Genomic DNA, 21,254 nt, shown 5'->3' with positions numbered 1-21,254 from the left:
AGGTGTCAGAATACACAGTGCAGGACGGGTCAGGGCAGTGCAGGACAGGTCAAAAGTAGGAACCAACACAATATTAGGCAGATGGTCATAAAGTTATGCCTACCTGGTGTACTGTTTCTCAAGGCCTAATGGACACTAAATCTAGAAATCTTGGGATTTGAAGGGAGGGGTTTCACAATATGTATTCATTTGATGCAAATCTAATGCTCTTAGTTCTTTTAATAAATACAAATAAAACAATTTTCCTATAAGGGTGATCTGACTCTACCAAACTAGATCAGTGAGATTATATATAAAAACATCCCTTATCTTTGGAGATCGTTGTTAACTTTCCTGTTAGATCCAGATGTTCAGGTCTCCAGACCACAGCATTGAGCTTTGTAGTTTCAGGTGAGCTCAGGTGTGCTGTTTATTTCCCTCCGTGTTAATGATTCACGTTTACAGCAGCAAGACGGTTATCGACAGGGCTTGTACCAGGCAAAGGTCTCACCACAGCAACACCTTCACATCATTCAAGGGACGACGTCCACCAGAAGAGCATCGAGGACGAGAATGGGGAAGGTGAGGTCTTTTTTTTTATGATATGAACAAATAAGAAATGATTTCTTCCTGGCTGAGAAATCTGTGTGTGAAAAATATAGATTAAGTGAATGAAATATAAAGTAATAATCTGTATTACAATTCTGGCATAAAACAACTAAACATCAAATTATTTTAATGACATCAGTTGTTATAATGAATCAGATCTGATTTTCTCAAAAGAACACATTACTTTAAACAAACGACTGCGCTAATAATATCGTGTACATTATTCTCAAACATTTACGTCGTCCAATGGAACTCCAAAAACATAGCATTTAATCTCCAATTCTTTTAAAATCACAATTTTTATTTTATTATTTAAACTTAATTTCCTATAAAATCACCCTTTATTTCATTAAACCTCCAGATTTAAGCTTTTGTCTTCTTTAATCTTCTTCCTCATCATAAAGTCTTGAGACACCAATTTCCCGAAAAGTGCAAAGGTCACACACAACGAGACACTTTTCATATAAATATATGTATATAAACACACTAAAATTGACCATTTCTAATTTTCTATGTACATGTACTTTGTTATTTGAAGAGACTTTAAAACTTTGAAACAAGAATGCTCTTTAAATGATCAATTATAAATTATATTTCCATGGTAATTTCATTTAGTTCAGAATTAATATATATATATATATATATATATATATATATATATATATATATATATATATATATATATTTATATATTTAGAAATAATAATATATGTATATATATATATATATATATATATATATATATATACTTTTTTGAAATTGTTAAAAATCCATGGCTTTAACTAGATGTTTTGGAGAAGCTGCTTTGAACGAAATAGAGTTTGAAAAAAATACTTTGTGTGAAGGAAAAAATATTAAAATTTCACATCACGTACAGAAAAAAAATATTTTATACTTTTTATAATAACAGATCACATTACAGTAATGTCTTATTATTGTTATTGTTCTGAAATCAGCATTAGTGTTGGTGGAAAAAAATAAAAAACATTTACTGTTACCTATTTTATAATGTTTATTATTATTATTATTATTATTATTATTATTATTATTATTATTATTATTATTATTATTATTATTATTATTATTATCATTATTATTATTATTCATTCACAGTTGGACGGCGGGGGCATGTGGAATTCCTTACTTCTGCTTTTAACTCTCTTTGCCACCTGTAAGTATCTAACACACAGGTAAATTAGCTACATGGATACGCTGCTAACACTTGCTACGTTCCATGAGTTCAAAGTCCGGACTATTATCTGAGTAATTTAGTCATGCGAAAGCCAATAAGATATACAAGAGTTCAAAATGTATGGACAACAAATCACGTTTATTACTGGCATATCTGTTGATATGATGCTTGGATAGATATAGGTCATGATGTGTGTATATACTACATGAGATATCCAAAAAAATCCAAGGGTTGTGCTGTTACGGGAAATTAACCAATGACAGGGACGTGGTATAGTTGTATATAATGTCGTGAATCATCCCTAAAACAAGTTCCTGTTAGCCTGTTAAAACGGTCACTAACGTTCTCTTCGTTTCTGTTCCCTGAAGCCAAAAATAATAATAAAATGCAGCTTGTCGTGTTACCAAGAAATCACAAAAAAGCATGTTACTATAGAAACGATAACGTATTATCAGGAGCACATTAATACAAAGCCGTGATTTGTCTTGCAGCCGGAACTACTGTCAGAGCTAAAAAGTTCATCAACCCCCGACCAATCACGTTGAAGAAATTTATCACCACTGGGTTATAAATGATTTGGAAAAACATAGGGACTGTGTAGTAACCTAAAGAAATTAAAAAAAAGTGTTCACTCGTTAAAAAATCTATGAAATTGAGAGGTGATGTTTATCTAATGCTTCAGGTTTTGTGTGTGTTTTCTTCCAGGCTACAGTCAGAATGTTCCGGTCATTGAAACATCTATTATTGAACTGGGGGAGGATCTACGTGAAGGTACAGTACAGGTCATGTGATAGTCTTCATTTGATTCTGTGTCTCTATTCCCCCTGATCCCCCCCCCCCCTTAACTAAAAAGGGACAATTATTTTCCTCTGCAGGAGAGTTCGCATTTAAAATCAAGGCATATGATCCAGACAATGACCCACTGACCTATCAGATAACCAAAGACAACGATATCTTCAATGTGAGTGCACATACTGGTGACGTCTACATTAGAACTCCACTCGACCGAGAGGTGAGCATAGAGATCAATTTAAAAAAAAAAAAACATTTAGTAGATTTTGGTCCAGTTAAAGGGCAGCAGTTGACCAGTTTGATCTTTTGCTTTCCTCAGACCAAAGACTTCTTTCCTGTACTAGCTATTGTTAGTGATGGGATACTTGTCCCGGTAGGTTTGTTTTATACAATGTGAAAATCAGCTCGAGTTGTTTTTCTTGAAGCAGTGCTCTGTAACTTTACAGCTTTTGTTTTCAGACACAAAAATATATTAACATCTTGGTGCTAGACAGAAATGACGAGAAGCCAGAGTTCAAAAATTTGCCATACAACGTAAAAGTGCCAGAGGTGGGTGAAAGAACAGCATGAACAGTCATACATTCATATAGGGTTAGGGTCAGTAGTGTCGATGTGTGCATTCAGTTCTGCGGTGAGTTGAAAATCTGTGGTTTTATGTTTTTTTGATACAATCCAAGTCTTTTGGCCACAAGCCACATTGGCCACCAGGCTGCACTCTAACTCTACACTGACCAGTGTTTCAGTTTCATTGTGCAGCTCCTGTATATATGTGTGCCTGAGGTAGATTTATTCACAAATATAATACTTTGCAATATATAACCAAAATATATGCTGAACAAAAGCATAAATCTGTGGTTTTCTTCTCAATGGGCCCACTCACAGAATGCTGCTGTGAACATTACAGTGTTGCACGTAATAGCGAAGGATGATGATGAAGGACCAGCCGGGAAGGTCTCATACAAAATCGATCAGGTACATTCTGTTTTGCAGCTCTTTTTACGAAACAGGAATATGATGTTTGAGACATTGAAAAATGGAAAATGGTTAGAGTTAAAGTTGAGAAAGAACTGGTTTCCAAAAAGGATGTTAAGGAAACTTTCTATTTATTAATGTTTTATTTAGAGCCTTTTCAGATAGGGAAACCCTTCTTTTGTAGGGCTCTGCATAGAGCTATTAAGGCTTTCTGATGGGAAACATTAGGGTCAACATAAATTTTAAAAGTAAGTGCTCAAAGAACCTATTCGGAAACTACATGCAAGCTGTAAAGTTTCCTCCAGAAACTGGAACCGAATGGACGCAACAGTTTGAAGCATCAATTCAACATGATGATTCTGATCAATACAATGGCTTTTTTTATATGTATATATCTGTGTGTGTTAGTCCGTCCCCACTGAAGGACTCAGCATGTTCTCCATCTCAAAAGAAGGAGATGTTGTGTTGGAGCAGGCACTTAATTTCACAGAGAAGAGCACCTTTTATCAGCTACAAATCAATGCGACGGTGAGTCTGTCTTCATCCATGTGATATCACATTTTATGAGTTTTACTGAACAATACTAAAGTGTTGTGATTGAGCTCGGAAGTTTGAAGAAGCAGTAGGACACTACTGGAAGGTCAAGTATCAGCATTGTTGGTTTTCTGAAGAGAGTGTTTGGTGTTTTTAGGTGTTTAGTAGATCTCTCTCGACCTGAAGAATAAACTCTCATTAGCTAATGAAAGCATAGGATGTAAATAAGTGGTGTAACATTTTGGGCTGATCTGTATCCATATCTATATCTGCTTAGCTACAAACATTTGGATCTGTACTCAAATTTAAACCCAAAGTAGGCATGGCCTAAACCAGAACCCTGCCACTATACCTCCATGGAAACGCCATGGATAAAAACACTGCCATAGAAATGGCAGCACTAGCAGGATGGCAGGGCAAATTTAATTGGTTCTATTTCCCAGAACTCAACCCGACGCCTTCTTCATGATCGTATCTGGATTTGTTATCCGTTTATGTTCATTCATAGGGCTGAAGTTTGGTTTGGTCGCTTTCTACACGTGTTTCACACTTCTTAACATTTGTAGTTTTGACTTGTCTTTAGTCCACAGGGTGTTCAGGGAACTGGAGATTTGAATTGACAGATATTGTCTTGCTAGTTTGTTAGCATCTCACGATAAACATAGCATATGAGTGTCATGTTAATCCGGTGATTTTTGTATTACTTCAGGATGGCGGTGGACTACTTCACGGCAATCCCAACCACGTTCAGTGGAACACTGCCACTGCCTTGATTACAATTGTTGATGTACCAGACCTCAATCCTCAGTTCTTAAATCTCCCGAACACAGCTCGCGTGAAGGAGCATTCGGCTGTGGTACGTACCAGCACCTTTTGATTTGATGTTTTTTTTTTTTTACCTTGCTAGCTTTACAGTTATTGTTAAAAGCCTATAAAAACACTTTAAAGTTTACGATCTCACTGTAAATGGTCTACTCTGTTGTCTAAACATTTTTGTCTATTTTATTTTCCACACTGGCATAGACCATTGTTTACAAATGATAGAAATATGAAACAAGGCTTTAAACCCTTCAGTGTCGTGAGCAGAGAATGTGATATTTCCTTTTCCAGGGGACGTCCGTGTTTAAGGTTGTGGCCAGAGATCCAGACACGGGGATCAATGACGTCATCAGTTACACCATTGAAGGTGAACTCATTTTTTAACTTTATAAACAACTCGTGAACATGAAACATTGCAAGAACATGAGCACAATGTGAGCTAACGGTGCTTTCAGGTCATGTCGGAAAGATCGTAATTATGACTTGAAAATGTCAGCAAAAACTCGTCATTTACTGAGTTTTAGAGTTGGGGGCGTGTCAGTAAGAATTCAGGGTGGAATCGATAATAATCTGTAAGATGTGCGGTCTGTTTGGGGAGTACACTGTGAACTAAACCGTGTTCTTTTTGTTGTTGTTCATTTTTCCAGACAGCAACATTAATGGTCTGTTCCAAATTCACCCGGATACTGGTGTTGTTACGGTCATGAGCGACACTGACCGAGAGGATTTGCAGGATGTTAATGCCCTTGTGCAGCTCAGTGTGAAGGTACTGTAAAGAAACCCTATGAGCACTTATATTATAACTGTACGTGCTTTTTAAGCTTTGAATGTTTAAAAGAGTATCTTCCATAACCACAATAACCAACAATGACATTAATTCCATTAACAACAACAATAGCATGAAAGACATATCTTATCCTTGCACTTTTCCTTCTCAAGATACAATTCCTTCCTTTCTGTCAATTTCTGCCAGGCCACCGAAGCTAACATGGACGTCAATGGTGTCCACGCGAGTGCCATATCGACGCTCAATATCCAGATCGATGACGTGAACAACAAGCCGCCACGGTTTTACAAGTGCGAAGGGAGCGTGTGCACAGTAGCGAGCGAGTTCACCGGCGACGTGGACGAGCATGCGTCCGTCGGTCTGTCCATCACAGGATTAAACATGAGGGTCAAAGATACAGACGCGGTGAGATGAAGAGCATTTTCAGGATATCCCAGTGACCCACAAGATATATACTGATCAGGCATAACATTATGACCAGTGACAGGTGAAGTGAATAAGACTGATGATCTCCTCCTCATGGCACCTGTTAGTGGGTGGGATATATTAGGCAGCAAGTGAACATTTTGTCCTCAAAGTTGATGTGTTAGAAGCAGGAAAAATGGACAAGTGTAAGGATTTGAGCGAGTTTGACGAAGGACCAAATTGTGATGGATAGACCACTGGATCAGAGCATCTCCAAAACTGCAGCTCTTGTGGGGTGTTCCCGGTCTGCAGTGGTCAGTATCTATCATAGGTGGTCCAAGGAAGGAACAGTGGTGAACCGGCGACAGGGTCATGGGCGGCCAAGGCTCATTGATGCACGTGGGGAGAGAAGGCTGGTCCGTGTGATCCGATCCAACAGATGAGCTACTGTTGCTCAAAATGCTGAAGAAGTTAATGCTGGTTCTGATAGAAAGGGGTCAGAATACACAGTGCAGAATGGGTCAGCGCTGTTTTGGCAGCAAAAGAGGGAGGTGGTCATATTGTTATGCCTGGTCGATGTATACTATATTGATATGGATGCACTGAAATACATAATGGCACTGATTCTAGAAAAAAAGGTTCAAAAGTCATATATTATTTATTAATTTCAGGACGAGAACAGCCATTTCACACTCCGCCTCGAGGGAACGGATAAAGCCGCCTTTTCTGTCTCGCCCTCAAGCGGCATGTCGGACCAAGCTGTGCTGATCGTGATCAAAAACCCAGCCGCCATCGACTACGAGACAAAACAAACCATGATTGTGCAGGTGCGAGCGTGAACAAGTGCAGTGGATAAAAGCAGCATGATGCATCCATTTGTTTATTGTTCTCAAAGATTTTTTTTTTAGAAATAACCAGATGGCTGGGAATTAATGAATCAGACTTTGTCAGTATATTAGGGTAGGCCTAACTGACACTAATGTCTCAACAAATAGTAAATAGCTGATGGTTCTCCTCCCTATCTGGCATCTAGTCAGTTTAGAAACAAATTAGTCAGTAAGTAGGTTTATAAATCTAACATTCCAATCATTCTGTAATGAAATAACATGCGCGCCATCATCTACATAAACAGTAATGCTTATCGAGAGGTCATAACTGTTTTTACAAGTCGTACATAATCACAATTTCCTGATTTCTCTGAACCAGAAATTTAAGGGATTCTTTGGTTTATTTAGGTGGTGGCCACAGATGTGGGAAAACCTGAGTTTGTGTCTACGGCTACGGTCACCATTAAAATCAACGACATCAATGATAACGTCCCAACATTTGAAAAAGACACTTATGAGTTATTGGTTCCAGAGCACTGCGAAAATGGAATCATCTTGCAAACCATTACGGTATGTGTGGGGTGCAGTTGGTTTGGGCTCAGTATCAGTTTGGGTTTAGTATAAGATTAGATTTAGTATCAGTTTGCGTTTGGTATCAGTTTGGAATTAGTACAAGTCTGGGTATAGTCTCAGTTTGGGTTTAATATATACGTTTATGTTTAGTATCAATTTGAGTCTGGGTTTGGGTTTAATCTCAGTTTGAGATTAGTATCGGTTTGGGTTTAGTATAAGTTTGGATTTAGTATCAGTTTGAGTTTGGTATCAGTTTGGATTTAGTACAAGTCTGGGTATAGTCTCAGTTTGGGTTTAATATATATACGTTTGGGTTTTAATTTCAATTTCAATTTGAAATCAGTTTGGGCCTCAGTTTTAGTTTAGTCCCACTTTTGGGACTATCAGTTTTGGTTTGCTATCAGTTTGTGTTGAATATTAGTTTGGGTTTAATCTTAGTTTGGATTTAGCATCAGATTGGTTTGGGCACAGTTTCAGTTTGGGTTTTGTCTCAGTTTAGATTTTTGTAAATTTGCTTTTAGTATTGGTTTGAACCTATGATCATTAGGGGTTTTGTATCAGTTTGTGTTTAGTATCAGTTTGGGCTGCATATCAGTTTGGGTTTATTGTCAGTTCGGGTTAAGTCTAGGTTTGGACTTAGTATAAGTGTGAGTATCATTTTACGCTTAGTCTCAGGTTGGGTTAAGTCCCAGTTTTGGTTGGGTCTTAGTTTGGGTCAGTTTAATCTTTACTTCAGTTCATCTGTTTGGGCTTGGTTATCAGTTCAGTTGAGTTTAGTCTTAGTTTGAGATTGGTCTCAGTTTGGGTTTAGTCTCAGTATGTCGTTAGGCTCAATTTGAGCTTAGTATAAGTTTGGTTTTTGTCTCAGTTTGGATCTATTTAACTTTTTCTCTTTTTTGTGTCCTTTAGGCGACAGATGAGGATGCGCTGGACAAGGGCAACCTCACCTACAGTCTGCTCCCTGTTAGCATGTATGTCCAGCTTCTAAATCTAGAGCTTTAGTTGGTTGGTTGTTTTCATGTTACTGTGTATTTTATATTCCATTGTACCACACTGAATTCTGACTCCTGATTGGTTAGGAGGTGATTTCTTTTAAACAGCAGCTCATTTTAATACATTACCATTTCCATACAGGGAAACATCACACCTTCTGATTTCCTTTCTTTTCCAGCCATACTTTATTTAATGTCTTCTCAAACAACGGGACCGTTTATGTGGAAAATGGACAAGAGCTGGACCGCGAGCGCAAGAACTCATACTTTGCGACGCTGCAGGCCAAAGACTTGGCGGAGAACGTGGGCAGCACTGTGCTGGAGTTCATCATTGTTGATATTAATGACCAGACACCACAGTTTCTCAGAAATCCATATGAGATCTTCATTCGCGAGAACAATGTGCTGAAGTACTTTGTTGAGGTGAGAGAAAAAATATAACATACTCTAATTTATAGTATTTGAGCCTGGTCAGGATGCTGATAGCATAGGTTTAGTATAAGTTTGGGCTAAGTATAATTTTGGGTTTGGTATTAGTTTGGGTTTAGTCTAAGTTGGGGTTTAGTATAGGTTTAGTATAAGTTTGCGTTTGGTATCAGTTTGGGTTCCATATAAGTTTGGGTTTAGTCTAAGTGTCTTGAGTTTGGTATCAGTTTGAATTTAGTACAAGTATGGGTGTAGTCTTAGTTCGGATTTAATAGATGTTTGGGTTTAGTATCACTTTGAGTTTTGTATCAGTTTGGGTTTAGTGTCAGTTCTAGTTTAGTCTCAGTTTGGGATTACTATCAGTTTGGTTTTACTATAAGTTTGGATTTTGTATCAGTTTGGTTTTGGTATCAGTTTGGGTTAAGTATAAGTGTGAGTAAAGTCTTAGTTTGGGTTTAATATTAGTTTGAGTCTAGTATCAGTTCTGGTTTAGTATCAGTTCTGGTTTAGTCTCAGTTTGGGATTAGTATCAGTTTGGGTTTAGTATCAGTTTGGGTTTGGAATCAGTTTGGGTTTAGTCTAAGTTGGGGTTTAGTATAGGTTTGGGTTTAGTCTCAGCTGGTATCAGTTTGGATTTAGTACAAGTGTGGGTAAAGTCTCAGTTCGGGTTTAGTATCACTTTGAGTCCAGTATCAGTTTGGGTTTAGTATCAGTTCTGGTTTAGTCTCAGTTTGGGATTAGTATCAGTTTGGGTTTGGTATCAGTTTGGGTTACATAAAAGTGTGAGTACAGTCTTAGTTTGGGTTTAGTATCATTTTGAGTCTGGTATCAGTTTGGGTTTAGTATCACTTCTGGTTTAGTATAAGTTTGGACTTAGTATCAGTTTGAGTTTGGAATCAGTTTGGGTATAGTCTCAGTTCGGATTTTATATATGTTTGGGTTTAGTATTAGTTTGAGTTTGGTATCAGTTTGGGTTTAGTCTCAGTTGAGGTTTAGTCTCTGTTTGTGATGACTATTAGTTTGGGTTGTGTCTCACTTTTGATTTTTGGCCTCAGTTTGAATTACTGTAAATGTAGGCTTCATATTGGTTTGGGCTTTGTCTCATTTAGGGCTCAGTACCAGTTTGGGTTTAGTATCAGTTTGGATATAGTTTAGTTTGGGCTTTGTCTCATTTAGGGCTCAGTACCAGTTTGGGTTTAGTATCAGTTTGGATATAGTTTAGTTTGGGCTTTGTCTCATTTAGGGCTCAGTACCAGTTTGGGTTTAGTATCAGTTTGGATATAGTTTAGTTTGGGCTTCGAACAAATTTATCATTCAAAAATATCATTCAAACAAATGCTCTTACTATTCGAGCCTGGTCAGAATGATGAGAACATGTAAGTGATTATTTTTAATAATTAGAAAAAGGAAGGAAAAGGAAAGTAAGCATACCAACGTTAGTGCAGGAGTGTTAATTAGTCATAATCTACATAGTAGATTTTAACAGTGTTTGACCTTTGTTTAGGCTCGGGATAACGATGAGCCAGGCACTCCCAACAACGTAATCAAGTATGGCATTGAGCCCGGGAAATACAGCAGCAACTTCACTATCAATGAGAACACCGGGGAAATAACCAGCAAAGGGCCTCTGGACCGCGAAGGTATTGATGTCAAGCTGAACGGCGTGATCACACTCAACGTGACGGCCACAGACATGGGCATACCAGCTCTGTCCTCTTGGGTCAATTTCATCATCAACATTGATGTGAGTGTTTACGCACTTTATCTTAAGACATATACATTCATCTAACAATGTGATATAATGATTTTTATTTATAGTTATGTTATGGCTAAGCTGTTCTTAATTACGATGAATAGGAATGCAACAACGGTTGACATTTTGGCCAGATAAGTAGCATTAGGTAGTATTAAAAAGCATCTACTGAATTAAAATGTGTTGTGTATTTGAAGACTTATTATATATATTTCAGCGAAACACAAGATATACTGCATTTTCAATTTTCACTTAAAACTTGAAATATTTAGCCACAATTAAATTTTAAACATTTCTTGAGAGAAGAAACTTAAGTGAAAGTTACTTTTTTAAAGCTAAACTAGTTTGCAAAACTTACCAGTAGTCACAGATGGAATTAGCTAATTTATTAAATCAATGCTAGAATAAACTGGCATTAGCAAAAAAACAGGCTAACCTAGTTAGCAAATTAGCAAATCTTACCTCAGCATGCAAATTAAGATCATTTTTTGATGTGTCAGTTTATACAAGTCTTCCCTACCACCTGCCGAGGTCCCCCGGCACCCCTCTGGCTACTACCTGTTCTAGCCATGACCTCTGGAGCGCGGTAGAGAGGGAGATCAGGCTGAGAGGAGAACTCTCTGGCCGGCCGAGGGGGTCCCTGAGCTGCCCTCGGGCCTTCTCCGGTTCTACCACTTGGTCCAAAAATTTGGACTTTGCCATTGCCCAACTGCCCATCTATACTTTCATCCATCCATCTACACCGCGGGGCAGGGCCCACTGAGCTGCCCAGCATCAAGCCCTTTCCTCTGAAGATCAGGTCAAGGGGAGAGCTCTTCACCCGCCCGAGGGGGTCCCTGAGCCGCCCTTGGGCTCTCCTCGGTTCTGTCACCTGGTCCAAAAATTTGGACTTTCTGCATTCTACTCAACCGTCCTTCCATCTGTCCATTCCCACCATGGGGCAGGGCCCACTGAGCTGCCTGGCATCGAGCCCTCTTCCCTGGGACCCCATCCCTGGGTGTCCTGTCCTCTGATTTGTCCATCTTTGTGTAAATTTATCACAGTTTTGCCTTTGTCAAGTTAAATTTTCTTGACCTAAGGACTTTCTATCTTTGTTCTTAACCATTGTCTTTAATCTTGCAACAATTGTGGTCTGCTGCTAAGATTATTTTTGTTAATGATCTAGTTTTATATAAGCGGTCAATCATCATGACGTTTTTGTCACGTTATGCTTGATTTTGTCTTCCAGGATGAAAATGACAACTCTCCTGTGTTCCTGCAATCAGAATACACCTTTTATGTGAACGAAAGCGAAACAGGCAAGTGTACACGAAGATGAAATTATTATTATTATTATTACTGTTCTACATTAATGTGAATTAATATAAGGTTTATTTTGTTTATCCATGTGTAAACGATGATAGTCATACATTGTAGCGCTGTTTATACAGCAGTTACTCAAGGGTCATACTAAGAGTGCTTATATTTAGCATAAAACTCCACCTCCTGGCTTAAGACCAGCATTCAGTGATAACATAAGTGACTTTAAATATGAAAGGTTGTCATATAAAGATAAAAAAGAAGAAGCAAATTAACATAAATGCACACATTAATGTAAACTGGCTAGCTAGGGTATAAAGTGAGTGTAGCTTCTTAAGGACCTATTTCAGCTAAAATAAACAGGTCATATTGTATCCAAAATGTCAGATGTCTCGCAATCGTGCCATTATTCTGATTAGCTAGGATAAGGTAAGGCTGTAGTACAATATTGCTTAATTGTGTAGTTTTGGTTATGTCTTGAAATGTGGTAGCTTAGTGATGGACTACTGATCAGAAAGTTGTGAGTTTGAATCCCAGGTCCACCAAACTGCCAATGCTGGGCCCCTGAGCAAGGCCCTTAACCCTCATTTGCTCAGGTGTATAAAAATGAAGTAAGTCGCTCCAGATAAGAGCGTCTGCCAAATGCCAGAAATGTAATATAAAATGTAATAAACAAATTAACTTCCTCACTCAGGTGCCTTTGTGGGTTTTGTGTACGCAACCGACGCCGATCAAACCGAGTACAACAACCGCATATCATTCCGCATTAAAAGTGGCAGTGGAGGCACCTTCCTGTGTGTGTCAGAGCCTGATGGTGCAGACTACCAAGGGAGGATCATGGTGGATCCAGATGTAGCGCTGGACTATGAGAGCGAAAATAAGAGGTATACGCTGACGATCGAGGCCACCGATCTAAGTGGGAGTGCTGCTACCTGCACGGTGCATGTAGTGGTGGAAGATGTAAATGATACACCACCTAGTTTCCCTAGCGGGTTAACGTTTAAGGTGGAGGAAAATACGGTGGCGGGGACGGAAATTGGGAAAATTGTTGGGAGCGACATGGACACACACCACTTGCTGGTGTACGAGCTTGTTTCTTTCTCATGCCTCATCAACCTCACATGGGTTCTGTGTAAAGAGGAGTGGTTCATTCTAAAGCCCGACGGTATTGTGATGACCGCAGACAGCATAACAATCGACTATGAGGAGTGCCCTCAGGTGAAAATGACCGCTAAGGTGGTGGACCTTTACACAGAGAAGGGCAGGAACAGCACAGAAGGTGAGTTGAAAAAGGAACACAGTGGCCATCATATACAGAAGTTAAATTTTCATAATCTGTTAATTAACTCTTTTAATTGGTCAGTGATTCAAAATTATTATTTGATAGATGCAATCATATTGCACCTAGTGGTCAAAAATGAGATGGTCCACTGGGGCAGGAACTGTGCTGCCCAATGGAAGGAGTAGAGCAGCCTATACGACAATTAATGCCCTTTTTTTTTTTTTGCTTGTTTGTTTGTTCTATGCGCAGTTTGTTTCATATGGCAGTATAATCTGAATTAAATTCTATTAATTTATGCAAAAAATTATGTGTAAGTATATTTTATTTTAATGTGTCTTTTGATATTTATTTATTAATTCATCCATTTATTTATTTATTTATTTATTTATTTATTTATTTAAATAAAAAAGACTAGTACATTTCCTATTGGCATTTGTGCAGATTTATTTATTTATTTATTTATTTATTTTCAATCTTAAATTTTTGAAGCAATCATGTTTTATAATAATTTCAGCAACTTGACTTTATTTTTCTAAATTATTCTAGCAACAACATAAGCACATCACATAGGTTTGTGACGTATATTATCGTCTCTTCCAGGTGTTGTCACGATTGATATTACTGACATGAATGACAACGCACCCGAGTTCATCCCAGTCCAGGAATTTTTTGGTAAATCTTAAAAAATATATATATTTTTTAAAAAATTATTTAATTCATTTTTGTTACACATTTGAAGGTTAGTGAGGATTGCTAATGATTACTAGGATAAATATTGCATCTATACATCCTTCTCACATTATTAAAGCATACTTTTAAATAAATATCATTTAGAATGAGATGAAAAAGTGTTTAAAAAATATTATATATGAATCTTGTAGTGCTGATTTCTGAGAATGTTGATCAAGGCAAGAGTGTGGCCCGGGTTTATGTGAGTATTTTTTATTTATTTATTTATTTATTTATTAAATTTAATACAGTTAAATTAACGTTTCCATTCTATTTTAGACATATATTCATTTTGGATTTATTTTCTAAAAATATTGAGGTACCTAGACATTCTGCAGCCTATTTAAAGTTATCTTGCAGAACAGGGGTCCCCAACCTTTTTCGTACCATGGACCAGTTTGATACCAGACAATTTCTCCGTGGCACGGTTGGTGGTGGGGGATGGATGTGATTTGGTGTGGGGTGCTCTCTAGTGACCTTTGTTTTGAAGTCATTTTAGCGTAGGTTAGCTTGCGGACTTACTGATGTATGGGAAAACCCACAAAGGGAGTGAGGCATGGGCGGAAGTGGCAATTTTTCAAAATAAAATAGCAGTACCAGTCTGAAGCCCGATGACTGCGGACCCCTGTTGTAGAACAGACTTTATGTCCCATGTATGGACCATTTCTTCAAATTGCTGACTAGCAGGAAACAGTAGAAATTGACCGCTTTGTGATGAAATGATCAGGAAGTTTCTGTGACTTGTGTCTTTTAACATAAACCACCAGTATGCTAATGTGCATTTGTTTGAATTTTTGATCTTGTTGCTATCTCTCAAAAGGCCAAGGACAGAGATTCAGGAGACAATAGGAAGATTGAGTTTCGGGTCAAATTAGTGGAGTTTGCCAGCACCGACCCGGACAGTAAGCCGCAGCCGATAAACGACATTTTCTTTGCTGAGACGGAGCAGCCAGATGCTGACGGAAACTACAAAGGAATTATCAAGTAAGATTATAACTTGAATTCTCGATTCTGATTGGTCAGAAGATTGTGTTGATGTGTTAGCATCTCTGACTAAAGACAAATCACAAGTCTCTAACGTGAAATTCTGCTGTCACATGCATACAAGGTATGATGTGTGACTGTCTGCGTCATAGAAATAGAATCAAATGGAACAGGAATAGAGTTGAAATAAAAACAGAATTTAACTGTACAGATGCTGTCATAGGGACTAAATTGTTCCACAACCTTAAACAGAAAGGAAGAAAAATGTACAATTTGTCATTCTTTAATACGAAAACATTGGAATTATTGGAAAATTGCTGTGGTGAAAGATGAATAAAAGACTTTTGGATGCTGTATGAAAAGGACAATCAAACTATCTATCTATCTATCTATCTATCTATCTATCTATCTATCTATCTATCTATCTATCTATCTATCTATCTATCTATCTATCTATCTATCTTATTTATTCTATTGCTGGTCACATCATACTGTGTATGAATAATAAATAATATTTTAAACCGAATAAATTGGTTCATCACATGGTTCTGCTTCTCAGGTCCACCAGTGTCCTGGAATCTGACAAACAGGGGAAGTACCTGGTGACCGTGACGGCGAAGAACGGCATTCTCGGTACAAATGAGATCCTGGAGGTAAACAAAACGTCACCGAGTTAACCTTGAAGAAAACGAGTTAGACTCCTTTAACTACTTGTACTATTTTGTTCATTGTCTGGAATAACTTTCTAAGCTGTAATGGATGATGTGGAATATCTGTCATCCTCAAAACAGACATTTTTTTTATTTAACATTTAAACCAACTATCAGAAGTTTCCAAAATTAAACAAGTTAGTCTTTCTGATTTGTTTTTATTCTTTTTCTTTTTGCAGCTTGTCACAGTGGACAAGTCTTACAAAGTCGGCCTCCGCTTTGATGCATCCGTAAGTGAAGTCAACGAAAACCTGCCGTATATCAGAGGGTGAGTGTTGTTAAGTCGTCATCCACTTAGCATACACACTTAGCAAAGCTGCTGTGGTAAATATATTTTTTTTTTAAATTTTTTTCAGGGCATTATCCGGAGCCACAAGATCAATGGTGCATATAGTTAAAGTGTTACCCGATTCGAGCAACACTGCCAGGTAAGATCACGCCTAAAATGTAGATAAATTCATATCCATAAATATAAAAGAATGTGCCTCAATACCTCAATTCAATTTATATAAACATATATATATAAAAATATATATATTTTCTGTGATTTTTTCATAGATAATACCAAGGTTTTTTTTTAATAAAAAAATTAAAAATAACAAATTACAAAATAATATTTTTCTATAAATTTATTTTATATATTCATATTATATTTATATTTGTTATATATTTATGTAAAAAAGTTTAAAAAAATCATTTTCTATTTCTATCAAACGATCATTCAACTTTTATCTAAAACATCATAGGTTTTTTTTTTATCCATTTGAAGTTACATTTATATTAGTATCATGTTACTACTACTACACCGTGGATGATTTTTTGTATGTTTTTATTTTTTTTAGGAAAGTCGTGACTCTTCTCGAGGCGTACTTCGTGTTCCTGAACGGTTCAGCGCTCAACTCGGATGACGTTGGGAAGATCCTGAACTCTCAGGAAGTGTATGAAGAGTACGGCGTCATCCTGCAGCAGTACGGTCTCACCACCATTGTAAGAAAACGGGAACGATTCGCGTTGTTTTATCATACATAAAAAGATAGATTGGGGTTGGTTTATTGTTATTTTTTGTTCATTGCTTTTGCAGTTGGCCAGCACAGAGAAGCCACAAGAAAACAACACGGTGTTGTTTATTATGGTGGGACTCGTGGGGGGGCTGGTGATCGTCCTGATCGTCACTACGACGTCGATGGTGTGCATTAGGAAAAAGTAAGACGTTGCTGCCACTGATGGACCATTAATCCATTAATTTGGGGATGTGGTAGTGTAGTGGTTAAGGTGTTGGGCTAGTCATTAGAAGGTTGTGAATTCGACTCACAGCTCCACCAAGCTGCCAATGCTGGGCCCTTGAGCAAGGCTCTTAAGCCTCAGTTGTATGTAATGAGATTAAAAATAAGGTCGTCTGCCAAATGCCATAAATGAAAATGTAATCCTCTTACGTATTAATGATGTAAGGGCCAAATGCCAGGGGCAGTTGTTAGAACTCCTTTCTGTAAAAGGTTTAAGTTTAAGAAGAACTGAGTGCACAAAACCTTTATTTTATTCCCACATATACATTACAGCACAGTGGAATTCTTTTCTTTGCATATAGGAAGTTGGGGTCAGTGCAGAGGGGCAGCTATGATACAGCACCCCTGGAGCAGGGAGGGGTTAAAAGCTTTGCTTATTTGCACAACAATGGGGCTTGAGCCCTGACAACCCAGGGCATTAACCACTTGAGCCACCACTGCCCCAGTGGGACTTTATTTAATAGAACAGCACCACCAATGGAGAAATATATACTGAGGCTATGGCTGATTTCTTTCCAGCTCAGACTGTAGATTCACTGACAGCTGTACCAAATGATTATATACAATCTACCCCTTAGTAATAATCTATGGTATTATTTGTACCAGTAATAGTCTAATGTTTAATGTGATGTTTAAATAAAAATAAAAATTTGGTTCATTTGCGTTTCTCTTTTTTAGGTACAAGACGAAGCTGAAGGCAGCCAAGGCCATGAACACGGCAGCCATGGCAGCTAATGAGTACCAGAAGGACGGACCTGTTGTTCCTGGAACCAACAAGTACACTAGAGAGGGGTGAGATACACACACTTACTCACACACACACACACACACACACACAGATACTCACTGAATTTTGCCAGACTGGATTAAACCAAGCAAATAAATATATAAATATTTGACCAGCATGATGATCTAATTTTTAATATAATGATTAAATTCCAGATATTTATATGCAAGAGCAAAAAACTAATCTAGCTCATAGTTAGTAAACTAGCATGTTGCTAATAAACTAGCTTGTTTTTTCTATTTGTATTTTAATTGATTTATTTATCATTAGACAAAGCTGGCAAAATGAACATTAAAGGCAAAAGCTAGCTCACTAGCAACTGCCTGCTTGCTAACTACTAGCAATCTAGCTACTAACTACTAACTAGCTTGCAAGAGGAAAGATTTCAATGTCTTAGATTTAGGACGTACACTATTAAACAAAATTTAGGATAACATTCAAGTAATGTTAACTAGATTAGGTTTAGTTAGCCTAGCACTCAAGCTCTTTGATTTTTACCTCATTATAGCAATGTGAGTGTGTGCTAAGTGTGTTTTCGATGCTGGTGTTTGTTCCGCAGGGCGAATCCGGTCCTCAACCTGAACATTGATGCTTCCACAGACCTGGGCTTTGACGAGGATGCATCTAGTGGAGACAGAGAGAGGTAGCTATCACCACACACTATGCGTTCTTTATGTTCATGCTTATTTAACTTATTAAAGGAACTTAAACTTGGCCCTGAAACAATTCGGGTACCTCTTAATGTTGTTTATTGCATTATGAAATTAATTTGTTCTTTACGGAGCTCTCAGAGTCTTTCAGTTCATCAGGAATACACGTCAGTATGCTGTATTGTGATCGCGTGTATGTGCTCTGTGTGTTTGTAGCCTCAATTCTCTGGACTACAATATGGATATGAATATGAGTGACAAGGACACAATGGCACTGAGGGTAAAAAAACAAACAAACAAAAAATCCACATAACACATAAAGCACATGTTTATAAAATTTGCAAAGAGGGTGTAGATTATGATGTAAATAATAGTGATGGATGGATGGAAAACTAGCTATCTGTAATGGACAGATAAAAGATGTAAAAGACAGATAAAAGGATAACTTGCTGAATTTGATGGATGGATAAATGGATGGAAGGATGGATGGATGGACAACTGGGTGAGTGGGTGGAGTGAATAATAGTTAATGTAATAATAATATAATATATTATAATAATAATATATAATAATATAATAATATATTATATAATAATATAATAAATATATATAATATATAATATAATATAATAATATAACAGTTTATAACAATTTAGCTATGATGGATATATTTGTGGATGCTGTGATTTTGCTAGCTATAATAGGTGGATGGATGGATGGATGCATGGACTGATGGATTGATTAATGGATGTATGGATGGATAACTTGCTGGCTATAATGTATTGAGGAATGGATGGATGGATAAATGGATTGCTGGATGGATGTATTCATAGATGGATGGATGGATGGATGGATGGATAGATGGATGAATGGATGGATGGATGGATGGATGGATAGGCGAAAGGGTGGATGGGAAAAATTACACCTAGCTAGCTATAATAGGTGGATGGATGGATAATATGCTGGCTATAATGGATGGATTAAATAAAAAATAAATTGCTGTCTATGATAGATGGATGGATGGATGGATGGATAGACAACTGGATATATGAGTGAATGAATGGACAGGTGGATGGAAAGTGTAAATATCTGAAATAAAACCATCTATTCATGAATGTGTTTTCTCTTTCCTAGATCATTGAGGAGGAAGAGGAAAATGGCGACGACTTTGCAGACATTGAGCCTCTGGGTGCCGCGTTGGCTCAGAGAGGGAAAAAGAAAGACTCCCAGAATCCCAGCCTGACCTTCGACAACCCATCACTCAACACCACAGACCTGTAACACACCATCACGCTGCTCTGAACTGAAACTGGAGGCACCACCACTCATGGATTCACATGCTAGCTTCTCTCATACTTTCTCCAAGCAATTTCCAACAAATGTCATCACAATAAAAAGCATCAATTCATGTGAATGTCATACATTTTTTTTTTTAGAAATATAAAGCTGATCAGGTGCATAGTCTCTTTATTTTAGAACATTATCTTAATATTTAACCTGTTTGAAACGGGATTGTAGAATTCTCTAATTTTTTTAAGAAAAAAAATCTTTGCTTACAAATCCACAGTGTAGCAGTGTTTCCTGTGCAGAAGAGAAAAGAGAGAAATGATCATTTCCCCCTTCCCCTTTTACATCTGCACTGTAAATCACTTTACTATATTTTACAATTATAATTGTACTTGGGCTACATCTTTCTTTTTTAATGTATATTTTGATTCGATGTTCAATGCATTGTTTTGTTTTTCTCTATGGCATTTTCTGATGTAACCTTGTACGAAGTTATCATAATCCTTTTTAGAAATAAATATTTATTCCACAGCGTTGATGGTTTAATTAGTTAGACGTTTTGTACACGACTTCTTTCTTTTGTCTTTTTGACCCTCAAGAGAAAGAAAAAAGGACAGATCAGGAATGACTGTTTATAGCTGCTATAACATAAGTGATAAGGGGAACTGAATTGTTTAATGGACTTTCCCAACCGTAAAATATAACAATTAATGCTTGGATGTGTGACTTGCAATTCTATGACTGAATAAAAAATTTTATTTGCTGAGGTAGAAGAGAAATAAAACATCACGTGTTCTGCTGTGATTAGAAAATGATCAGTGTGTGGGTGGTAATGTTAACTGCACTAAACGTGATGTTTTATTTTTTATGCTAATATGTAAACAATGATGAAGAAGCCAAGGCTTAGGTTTATCATTATTATTTTTTTAATCCTCTCTGATGTATTAAAGGGGGGGGTTGTGATGGCATAGCCGTTAGCACACTCGTCCTGCACCAGAGGGACCAGGGTTCGATTCCTGTCCTCACTGTGTATGTATGTGTGTGTGTGTGTGTGTGTGTGTGTGTGTGTGTGTGTGTGTGTGCATGCACACGCATGACTTTCTCTTATGCTGTTTGCATATTTTGCTTCGAGAGTTTCCTCATGACACCCTAATTTCCAGAACTAAAGTTTTCTAAGAACTCATTAACGCTCACAGTAAACTCATTTCAAATTCCTGAGAATCAAAGAATACATTTTTTTGTTTTGATAGAAAACTAGTATTAACAACAAGATTACAATCTTATTTCCTCAAATGAAACTTTTTTTCATTTTAGATAGAGAGACAGACAGATAGATAGATAGATAGATAGATAGATAGATAGATAGAAATAGTCAGTCTTCTATGTCAGTCTTCTTTAATTAGACTTGCACAGAGGCCACGCCTCCTTTACTTGGACTGAAATAGAGGCCACGCCTCCTTTAATTAGGCGATAGATAGATAGATAGATAGATAGATAGATAGATAGATAGATAGATAGATAGATAGATAGATAGATAGTAACTATATTAATACTGAATACATACAATGTAGAATCACACAAAC

The 21,254-nt window shown here is 37.3% G+C and overlaps 1 protein-coding gene across 1 annotated transcript; it reads left to right on the top strand.

The window, feature by feature from the left end:
* The first annotated feature begins 478 nt into the window (after window positions 1-478).
* On the top strand, window positions 479-20,339 carry cdhr2 (cadherin related family member 2). Its single transcript, XM_058406210.1, has 31 exons — window positions 479-561; window positions 1,702-1,759; window positions 2,486-2,551; window positions 2,656-2,792; window positions 2,892-2,945; window positions 3,032-3,121; window positions 3,455-3,544; window positions 3,953-4,072; window positions 4,788-4,934; window positions 5,189-5,264; window positions 5,545-5,663; window positions 5,871-6,089; window positions 6,761-6,916; window positions 7,325-7,486; window positions 8,399-8,460; window positions 8,661-8,904; window positions 10,412-10,651; window positions 11,889-11,958; window positions 12,654-13,238; window positions 13,842-13,913; window positions 14,123-14,172; window positions 14,791-14,954; window positions 15,514-15,607; window positions 15,844-15,932; window positions 16,021-16,092; window positions 16,507-16,651; window positions 16,746-16,867; window positions 17,626-17,739; window positions 18,294-18,377; window positions 18,601-18,664; window positions 19,519-20,339. The coding sequence occupies exons 1-31, from the start codon at window positions 553-555 to the stop codon at window positions 19,663-19,665; spliced, it is 3,921 nt and encodes a 1,306-aa protein (XP_058262193.1). The 5' UTR covers window positions 479-552; the 3' UTR covers window positions 19,666-20,339.
* The last annotated feature ends 915 nt before the right edge of the window (window positions 20,340-21,254 follow it).

The sequence above is a fragment of the Hemibagrus wyckioides genome, linkage group LG02 (genome assembly GCF_019097595.1).
Source record: "Hemibagrus wyckioides isolate EC202008001 linkage group LG02, SWU_Hwy_1.0, whole genome shotgun sequence".
Classification (NCBI taxonomy): domain Eukaryota; kingdom Metazoa; phylum Chordata; class Actinopteri; order Siluriformes; family Bagridae; genus Hemibagrus; species Hemibagrus wyckioides.
Note: the sequence above shows the minus strand (reverse complement) of the source record. Positions and strands in the feature narration are given on the sequence as shown.